The sequence below is a fragment of the Neolamprologus brichardi genome, chromosome 9, assembly GCF_056152115.1.
Source record: "Neolamprologus brichardi isolate AB-2024 chromosome 9, ASM5615211v1, whole genome shotgun sequence".
NCBI classification, from domain to species: Eukaryota; Metazoa; Chordata; class Actinopteri; order Cichliformes; family Cichlidae; genus Neolamprologus; species Neolamprologus brichardi.
Window position 1 is genome coordinate 28,762,704 of NC_142112.1, and position 10,279 is coordinate 28,772,982.

A 10,279-nucleotide genomic window follows, 5' to 3' on the forward strand; every position below is an offset into this window, starting at 1 on the left:
ACTCCATTAACACCAACGCTAGTGACAGTCAGACTCACTCATAAATGGAAAATGAAACGTGTCCCGCTGGGTGAGAGATTAAAAATCAGAAAGCAGGCCGATACCCCTGAGGATCCAGCTGGGGAGGCTGAGGGACCACAGATGCCATCTGAAGCTTGTGGGTCACATCGCTGACAACTACAGTAACCTGGGCGGCTTGAACAACTGGATTCAACTCTGTCATTTGAGGAAAATCTATTAATTTTAACACCTCCGAAGACACCTGTATTGAATGAACTGAATGAAAGAGAACACAATTTATCACGTTTTTAACTCAGAAGCTTACCTGACACCAAAGTTTTCGTTCCATTGGTCGGAGGAATAAAGAACCGCATGGTGAAAGGACAATCTAGAACAGGGATGTCAAAATCATTTTACACCATGGGCCAAATTCAGCCTAGTTTCCTCTTAATTAGGCCAGACCAGTGACACTTCCCTTTCTGTCAGTGTAAATACATTTAACTTCAATTTTAATGACTTTTCTATAATAGACAGTGAAAACTTTTACATCACCTAATTGTTTATCCATTACTTTGTGTGGTTGACTGTGGGGGAGGTGTTTATCAGAAGGAAAGTTGTAAAACTTGTGAAAATAAAGTTTTACATCTTTCACATTTTCCAAAGTTGTCCAGTGGGCCGGATTGGAGTTATTACTGGGCCAATTCTGGCCCCCACACCTTATATTTGACACTCTTGATCTAGAATTTAATTTGAATAATTTAAATACAACCAATTTAATATACAAGTGTAACTATACCTTCTTCTCCCATGATTAAATCCCCAATCCTGCCATTGTTTATCAAGTCCATTTCAGGGTCAGAATACTTTTGTTCCCTGAAAAGAGGAAAAAAAAGAAACAAACAAAAAAAATTGCAGTTTATATGAAGAGCTACAATTATTTACTCTCCTGATCGTTTCATATACATGCGTTTTGGTTTATGAAATTTAAATTGAAGCACTGAACACCAATTCATTTTGTTTTAAGCAGACAGACTTTTGGAAAGTTGTTGTTTTGTCACACACCTTGGCAAATGAGCGATTTTCCATAAGTCTTTCCCAAGGCACTGTAGAGATGCCAACAATTTTAATTTAAGTTCACTGGAAAAGAAAAAAGGGAACACATGGCTAAATGATCACAAGAGCCTCAGATTTATAAAAGCTAAAGAATATTTGACAAGCTGAGGTAGGCACTTGTCTCCAGGGATGTTGTACTGGGCAAAGAGGCCTTGTAACTTCAGGGAGAAGGCGGCAAAGTTCTTGGACCTGGGCACCCAGAAAGTAGCACAATCAGCAAATAGAGCTAAAACCATTAGTGCTGTCATTATGCTCTTAAAAAAAAATTTAGTGGATAATGGCACTGCTTACTGCAAGCAAAATGTAAATTTAAATGCAATCCATTCCCTTACCTTAGCAGCTGAAGCAGGGATTCACTGGGCTAAGAGACAGTTTTATTTTATCAGCATGATTAGCAAAAGGAGAGAAGTTCTAATGACTTGCTGGAAACAGCACAGTCCACTTACAACAGGGGATTCTCCGTGGTGGACCACCTTCACCTCCCCCACTTCACCACATGGCAACAACAATACCTCAACGTAGAATAAATCAGCTGATAAATAGCACGTGGCCTCAGCAAAATGAAAACTCAACCTTGGGAGAAAAGATTCATATGGATAACAAGGTGTCATCACAGTAGATGAATAGAAAAACAGATGAGGAAAGATATGCGTCTCTAAAGCAAAAACAAAGCCACAGAGGTCAGCTTTATACCCTTGTTGTTTTGCGATAATCTCCAGGCGGAGCTTTGTGGTGTTGATGGTGCACACTGAAACATAATGAGATTCATTTTACTCATGTAAAGTAAAAATACTTAAAAAAAAAAACAAAATACATGTTACTCACATACCGTTTGATTCTTCTTGGAGTTTTTCCAGGGATCTTTCCAGTGGCTCACGGGATCTGGATTTATCTCTGGATTTCTCCTATTATAGGAACAAAGGCGAGAGACAAAGAAAACAACAATGGACCGTTTGTATGGCAAAAGCAAAGTCTTGTGCAAACAGCCTTTGGTCCTGTCTGCCCATCTCACCATGCAACACAAACTGCATGACACCATCTCAAGGAAAACACTGACATTTGCATGCTTTTCATACTGGGATGTGTGTGTTTAATGAAACAAATGTTTTGGAACTAGGAGTTTGAAATTATATTGTACTTAATTGTTTTTGAAGAAGAAGAAGAACCCCACTTCTTCATAAGTTCTCTTTAAGATCACTGCTGGAAGAGAAATGGATAACTAGCCCCAGATGCCTTATCCCTTTGGACCACACATCACTTCAGACCACCAAGTAATCACATTTCTTCAACACACTCCAGAGACTGACCACTGCCAAGCTCCACTCCACATTAATCCAAAAGTATTATCTACCCTGCTGCTCCACCCATGACAAATCTAAAGAAAACTAACCAACCCTCTCTTCTCACAGAGGCCCAGCATACAGATAGAACAATAATAATAGTGACTGCACAGAGTACAGCCCTTTTGCCTCATGTCAGTGCTTGAACTCTCAAACCTCTAAGCAAATAATATACATGTACAAGAGGGACATCCTCTATTTAAGAATCGATAAATAGTGCAAAGGAAAATTAATTAAGCCAGCAGTAGTGCATGTCTGGCCAAAAGGGATGGTGTTAAATAGTGGAATCAAAGCCAATGCCATAAAGATAACCAACAACCCAGAGTCAAACTACTTTGTTTTGATTTGAAGGCGTTACTCCATACACTGTACCATTTGCTTGATAAGTAAATCCAAGTAGCTTAAGTGATACCAGTTAATGCAAAAAAAAGAGAAGAAGAAGAAGAAAAAGACCGCTGATCAAAAAAAAACAAAGCCGTATGTGTTCCAGGATGAATGATCTCATTCTGAGTGCATAGCCACACCAGTTCACACCACATTATCATATTAGCAGAGCCATGTACTAACCAGCCACATAACGCAACGTATCCCCTTTAAACCCCAAACAAAACAAAGGAGGGGGTCTTAGTTTAAATTAGAAATAAAAATGAGTAATCTCTTTTGCGTAAGATGAGATTTAAAAAAAACAAACAAAAAAAACAAACAAAAAAAAAAATAAACACCTAACCATATGACTCAAATGATTCAATTAGACCATTTGAGTAGAGGTCAAAGGAGCTTGCAAAGAAAAGCGTCTGGACTTCTTTAAGTTACTTGAAGACGTTTCACCTCTCATCCGAGAAGCTTCTTCAGTTCGAGTAGAGGCATTTTCATTTTTATTTAGTGAAGTCTGCCTCACCATACACCTTCGGACAAGCTGAAAAGTGTCAGGCCAACTCTTCTCTGCAAACTTCAAACGCAGCTCTGGAATTATGACCCTGTCCATCATCACTAAAGCGTCGAAAAACAGGAGATTGATGGGGAAAAAAATCAAAATTAAACTTTATTCCCATTTTAAGATGTTTTGTTTACATTTGCGCATTTTTTTTAACTTAAATTATGTGTTTATTTAGTGAGAACACTATATTCAAACCGACATACCTGGCATGTGGAGATCTCTTCACTCTTCTCCTTTTGAACAAACCTGCCACTATTTATGCGGATTAGCCAGTTAATCAGTTATGTGGTACCTTTCATCCGCTGTTCCTAATCTGCATTGTACTGTATGCTCAACTGCGAGGGTAATTATCTGATATGTCCATACCCGGGGGCTATTTTTTTTTTGTCTGAAAGAAAATATTACACTCACACACTAAAGTCAAAGTGAGACGCTGTCTGCTTCTCAGGCAGGCGGGCGTTGTCAGTCGGAGCCAAGCCCACAGGACGTGCAGTCAGTCTGCTGCTAACAGCTACCAGCCGGGTCTCTGGAGTTAGCCAGAAAGCTAGCCATGAGCTAACAAGTAGCTACCTGAGTCGTTTCGTTTCGCCACCTTAAATTCCGCTTCATCAGACCTTTTGCCAAGGTGAGTGCTGTTTATTTTTGGATTTGTGTCAATACAAGACATGGTACTGGTGCAACGGGCCCTGCTTGTCTTTCAGTTTTATTAGCGTCGCATCATTTAGTTATGATTAGCTGCTCGCTAGCCGTTTTTTTCCCCTTTACCCCCCCTTCTGTGTGTCCACACTCGTCCTCGCTAACGAGGAAGCTACTGAGTTTGGAAGCAACGAGCGAACATCTGTTGCAGAATATCTGCTTTTAGAGACGTGTCTTTCAGATGTTATCTTCATCCTGAAATGTTACTTTGATGTCAGGTGGCATTTACCTGCCCGGTAGCATAGTTAGCTTGTTAGCCACATTGCCCAGCAGTCAACCAGCTAAGTTGCTAATAAGTTAACGTTGTTGTTAAGGACGTGTACACTGACATTTGCTGTGTTAGTTTATCTTTTATTGTAATAGTTGGTTAAATAGTTGATTTCTCAGTTCATGTTATGTATAGTTTTTTGTGTATAGTATTCTTGGTGTGCTTATGGTGTGGCGTCTTGTTTGTTTTTTATTTGCTAAATAATGACTCACTGACTAATTTGTCTAACTGGTGTATTGGCTTTCCACCCACATTTGTGCTGATGATTGAAAACTGAAGGCATAATATTGTCTCTACAGTCTCCCTGTCTTTACATAAGGTGACTTGGGTTTGTTTAGAAATTGTTGTTAAACGCCTCTCCAAGCCCAGAACGACTGACCCGTTAATAGTTCCCTTTTCACTTCCACTCAAAACAACTTGCTAAGAGATGTTTGCAGCTTTAAAAGATGAAAGTAAAGCAACACTCCTTCAGTTCTTTATAGTACTATTGACTTGCAATAAATAAACCTTTTATGTTAATTTGTGTAGTGACGAATTGGCTGCAAGCCCATGCTTATCCCTGATCCCCCCCACCCACAAAAAAGGGTTTGTGTTGGCCTTTAGGAAAGGGCTTGAGCACACATTTCTGGACAGTATGCATTTTCCATAGTGTTCTTGGACAGTCCAGTATGGAAAAGAGCTCAATGGCTTTATCATGTGTCACATTTTATCCACTGTTGTCAAAGACATATAAAGTACTGCCAGCTTTTCAAAACTTGTCTCCCTTTTCTTAGGGCAGGTTCGCTTAAAACTGTTCTATTAGTGGAAGTTGTGCGCTTTATTTGTTAACGTTACCTTTTCTGTGCTATTGACAAGCAGTATTTGGTCGTCAGTCTCCAATATGTATTTGTAGTGAAACTTGGCTGCCAAAAGTACTGCACCCACAAGCCGCCTTTCTGAATCGGTATTTGTGTTTCGATATTTTAGCAACATGCAAAAGAGGTTTAAGATTATAAAAAATGTACCCTTTTGCTATGTTGTAGATTGGCCAGTGCATCTGTGATGTCAGGGTCATGTTTCGACCCGTTTGTTTGGTATAACCTTAACAACTGTTTTTACACAGGAATTAAAGAGTTTGCTTCTCGGGAGAAGTTAGGAATCCGTTTGCTGGACTAGGCCTAAAACTGACTCTGACAACATATTCATAAATCTCTTTCAAATCTTTGTGTACCTTCAGACATCTGAGAGGGAAAAATTAATAAATAAAAAACTATTAGTAAATGTCTTTGCATGGACAAGCAAATTATTTCTTGTCTCTTGTATGAGGAAATTATGCCAGGGGTAATATTTCTACCAGTAGTAACTTGCACTTCTATTGCTTTCTCCATCTTGTGTTTCACAACTAACCAAGATGTAAAAACAAAATGTACAGCTGGAAATTAGAGCCAGGTTTACAATTTGTGTGATCTGATTTCTGTTACTTCTGAATACTTATGGCCTGAATTGTTAACAGGTCAAGTGGTATTGCGGTCGCGTTTGTAAAGAGGAAAGTAATACTGCTTAAAGCAGTAAGGGATAGGTGCTATTTGCACAGGCAAATGGCTTCAGAGCAGAATTTATAATGAAAATAAATTTGCATTTCTAATGCGTCAGTCTTGTGTCATGACAATGTTTCCTGCATTCTTGTTAAGCTACAGAGAATCATTCTTTTGTACGACGTCTCAAGTCTAATTGTAGTTTCTGCTGTTTAAGCCTTTTATTGGTTTGGGATTTATGACCACGATGACTGTGCAATCAAAATGCAGAAATGGAACCTGGAGGCACTGGAAAATATGATGCAACATCTTTCTCTTCTTTTTCTTTTCTTTTTTAAATTTTCCACAGGAACTATCATTCAGCCCTTTGTTGGACCTGCAGTCTTTGGATCAGATTTGTGCAGTCCTCACATTTCACAATCCCTTCCCGCCATCTTGCACTTTCTCCCTTTGATACTTGCATCTCTCGGTACACGGAGCCATGGCAGCTGCAAAGCCAAAAGGGCAGAACTCTCTAGCCCTTCACAAAGTGATAATGGTTGGCAGTGGAGGAGTGGGCAAATCAGCTCTTACACTCCAGTTCATGTATGATGAGGTGAGCTGCTCACATCACAGTACTCAACTGAAATTCCAGTTTTGAGGTTTTTATAAAAAAAAACTCTGGCATAATGGATCTCTTTCTGTTTTCTAGTTTGTTGAAGACTACGAGCCCACTAAAGCAGACAGTTACAGGAAGAAAGTGGTGCTGGATGGAGAGGAGGTGCAAATTGACATCCTTGATACAGCCGGGCAAGAGGACTATGCAGCCATCCGGGATAACTACTTCCGAAGTGGCGAGGGTTTCCTCTGCGTATTTTCCATCACAGAGCTGGAGTCTTTTGCAGCAACAGTAGACTTCAGGTGCAGCCACTTAGATTCTTTTAATGAAGCACTTACCCATCCATTAGGATGTAATTAAGCTATTCTTCCTCCTTTGCTTTTTTGATACATCATCACAAGTCAAGGTTTTTCCTCCATCAGGTTGACTTGACTCATATGAGTAAGGATTTTGTGCATTTACCATGCAGCGCTCTGTTTATTTACATAATTCACGGCTGAATGAGATTTCCTGTTTAGTTTTGTTTTTTGTTTGTTTGTGGGGTTTTTTTGCAGAGAGCAGATTCTGCGAGTGAAGGAGGATGAGAATGTGCCCTTTCTCCTGGTTGGTAATAAGTCAGACTTGGACGACCGACGGCAGGTTAGCGCAGATGAGGCAAAGGCACGTGCAGAGCAGTGGGGCGTGTGCTACGTGGAGACTTCGGCCAAAACTCGTGCCAATGTTGACAAGGTTTGTTTAACTTGCTGAACATAATAATTCCTTCCTATGCTGACACCAAGCAAAACAGACACATAAACACAGAAATGTGAACACTTGTGTTTTTTCTGTTCTCCTGTTAACAGGTTTTTTTCGACCTAATGAGAGAGATCCGGGCAAGAAAAATGGAGGACAGCAAAGAGAAAAACGGGAAGAAGAAAAGTAAAAGTTTGGCCAAGAGAATTAGAGAGAGATGCTGTATTTTATAGTCGTTAGAGGGAGCAGGCTCGCTGCTTATGTACATACGCATTTCTCAGACTTTTGCTTTTTTTTAAAAGTTTTAATTTAATTTAATTTTTTGTGCCCATACCTGACCATGACCTTCTGTTCCTGGTTAACAGGACATCTGACCATGTGTCAGGAAGTAGTAAGGTGGCACTTCATACACCATTTATAGCTCTAACTTTTTATGTGCTGACACTCCAAATAATTTATGTACTCTCTCTCTTTCTCACTCTGACCACATTACAGAGTGTAATAATTCAGTGGTGTTTTTAATTTAGACCTAAGCTTGAGAGGCTAAGTCCTGAAATGTTCCAAAACTTTTCATTGTAAAGTCTGACGTGTGTGTGTGTGTGTAACACACATACACATATTAAGAGAGCTGTGCAGTGCAAGTTGAAAAAGGATTTAAATGAAAGTCTAAGCGCCAAGGTTTAAACAGGGAAGATGTAACTGGAGCTCAGTACTGGAAAGCCCCAATCCCTTTTAATTAATCCACCATCTTTGGTAGGAAGGGTTAGTTAACAGACTCGGCAGTGTAGTGTCAACCCAGAGTTCATCAAGAGCCACAGAGGAGATGAACATTGCACTGAGCCTATGAAACATTTCAATTAGGAAAAAAGTTTCATTATCAAAGCTCGAGACAAAATTTGATGCCATTCCTATTTGTCGTTTTCCACCTCAGTTTTACTACGTTGTACAGTTATGTATACTTCTTTTTAGTCGTGACGTCAAACATTTCCCTTCTTCTCTATCATATCACCCAGTGTAAGATAAGCGCACTAATGTTTCCACTAATCTCTCCCCTTACCCCACAGACTTTGAGTCTTGTCAAATGCACAATGGACATTAATCGTTACCCTTGAATCTGTGAGGGATTTTGCAACACTTGAACTCTTTTCAATTCTAACATGTCAGAAGTTTTACCTCACTTGGCATTGTCTTTTTTTGCGATAAAGGAATCCCTGGTGCTCAGATAAAAGGTGATTCCATAACACTACATCCCTTACATGCTGACACATCTTAATTTTAAAAACAAAGAAACACATTGTAACATGTAAAAAATGTATTTTTTTTTTCATTTATAACTTTTCCTGACATTTAATCTGCAAACTTGTATCTCCTTTTTCCTTTTGTTAAATGGAAAAGTCCTTAATTGGAAAGCTGGGGTAAATTAATGAATAGATCATTTTTAAGGCATGAAATGAAAACGAGACTGCAGGCTGCATAGACGTGAGGTGATACTTGTCCAAAAAAGGTTTTAGTCGCCAAAGAAAAAACGCTAGCTAGTACAAACAAGTGCCCACTTATTATTTGAAGTGAATGACAGCTTGCTGTAATGAGCATCAAAAGTAAGCACTACAGTCTTTGCAAAAGTCAAAAGGAGTGTCTGGAAGCGTCGAGATTTCGGTCTGATTCGCCTGGGGAAAGAAATGCAAGGTTATGAGGGCTTTAGTAATTCTTGTGCAGTGCGTCACTGTTGCCTCTCTGTCCATTGTGAATGTGAAACATCCCCTCATACTCATCCCGTTTGCCTGTAATCTTAGACTGCCAATGATTTGCAGAGTTTAGAGGTCACTGGCGTTCTACTTTGCTACGTTTTGTGCAAGGCTACCCTGTGTTACAGTGCTGTAGTAACATGCCGAATGTGTTCATTTTATCTTGTAGATGGCATTTTAGAGGCAAAGGTTGAAACAGTGTATAGAAATTGGCAAATTGAGAATGCATAGACCAAAATACACTGTGAAAACTGCCCCTTGTTTCTTAAATTATGACTGAGCCTTTTTTTTTTTCTTTTCTTGTGAACAATATAATTTATTTTTAGTAACTTATTATTTGTTTTTAATATTTCAGTAAAGTTAAACAGCTACGTTGAGGTTGTTGCCATTTTTCTCTCTGATTCACTACCAATCGTTAACTTAATAGTAAGCTGCTCACCATTTACACTAAAAGATTGCCACAACCAATAACGTGCCCAACACTGGAGTCTATGCAAAATGTTTGGTGTAATTGCAAAGAGGAAATGTGAAACCTGGAAACGGTTTAAAACACTAACTGGGTCTAGAAACTATTGAGAACTAGAAGCACTTGAGCTGGAGCGCCATTTAGAGATCTGACTGCAGTTTGGAAAAACGTGTGTCATCCAACAACTATGAAGCTTTCTTTTGTCTGTTTTGTCTTTTTAATGTGCGTTTATCATGCAACTCATGTTTACAGCAAAGCACATAGTAGGAGAAGTTGGACTTTAAAACAGTAACGTGAGGTGGCATCAAACTGATTGGTAAGCAGTTTAGTCTAATATATGTCCTAAGGGCTAAACTCCAGTACACCACATAATGATTGAAACGCCCTGAAAGTTAAAGTGGCACGCACAGAAACTGGAATGAGCATAAAGATCCCAGTTTATTATTACTCTCCTTCTTTAGCTTGAGATTATTACATTAACCGCATTGTGTCTTCATTGTTGAGGATTACAGAAGCTGCCCTACATGAAGTGACTACCGTAATGCTTGCATACTATAACACTGGCTAAACAAAGTCTTTCTTGTTTCAGTTGTTTGTTGTGGGTTTTTGTTTATTCAAGCAGACATCATTCATAATCATTCTACTGCTCTTACTTTGTTTCCACAAATTAATTTAATAGACTTGATAGCCCGAAAAATTTCAGTGAAATACTAAAACAGATGTTTGTGTGAGCGCTATGAGCGAACTGTCCTACTGGGTATTCAGATAACTTGTTTTGCCTTTTCTATACCCTTGGAGTAAAAAAAGAAATCTATAGGTATCTATGTAATTGATTGGATGGTTGTATGTATGCCATCAGTTAAATGTTTC

The 10,279-nt window shown here is 39.1% G+C and overlaps 2 protein-coding genes across 4 annotated transcripts in view; one reads left to right on the forward strand and one right to left on the reverse strand.

Annotated features, from left to right (window-relative positions):
• Nucleotides 1-4,003, reverse strand: part of med1l (mediator complex subunit 1-like) — an 8,193-nt gene extending 4,190 nt beyond the window's left edge. For 2 of the 3 annotated variants that reach the window (XM_087846257.1, XM_087846256.1), the window contains exons 1-10: nt 3,594-4,003; nt 3,352-3,443; nt 1,943-2,018; nt 1,560-1,861; nt 1,446-1,474; nt 1,231-1,302; nt 1,063-1,137; nt 797-873; nt 326-388; nt 105-216 (exon numbers count right to left, since the gene is read on the reverse strand). In XM_087846257.1, the coding sequence (XP_087702383.1) occupies nt 105-216; nt 326-388; nt 797-873; nt 1,063-1,137; nt 1,231-1,302; nt 1,446-1,474; nt 1,560-1,861; nt 1,943-2,018; nt 3,352-3,443; nt 3,594-3,600 (905 nt within the window). In that variant the 5' untranslated portion in view covers nt 3,601-4,003. The remainder of the gene's footprint in view (nt 1-104; nt 217-325; nt 389-796; nt 874-1,062; nt 1,138-1,230; nt 1,303-1,445; nt 1,475-1,559; nt 1,862-1,942; nt 2,019-3,351; nt 3,444-3,593) is intronic. The other variant, XM_087846259.1, reaches the window with a different exon arrangement.
• ralaa (RAS like proto-oncogene Aa) lies at nt 3,781-8,189 on the forward strand. Its single transcript, XM_006794964.3, has 5 exons — nt 3,781-4,015; nt 6,218-6,463; nt 6,560-6,768; nt 7,021-7,195; nt 7,309-8,189. The coding sequence occupies exons 2-5, from the start codon at nt 6,350-6,352 to the stop codon at nt 7,429-7,431; spliced, it is 621 nt and encodes a 206-aa protein (XP_006795027.1). The 5' UTR covers nt 3,781-4,015; nt 6,218-6,349; the 3' UTR covers nt 7,432-8,189.
• The last annotated feature ends 2,090 nt before the right edge of the window (nt 8,190-10,279 follow it).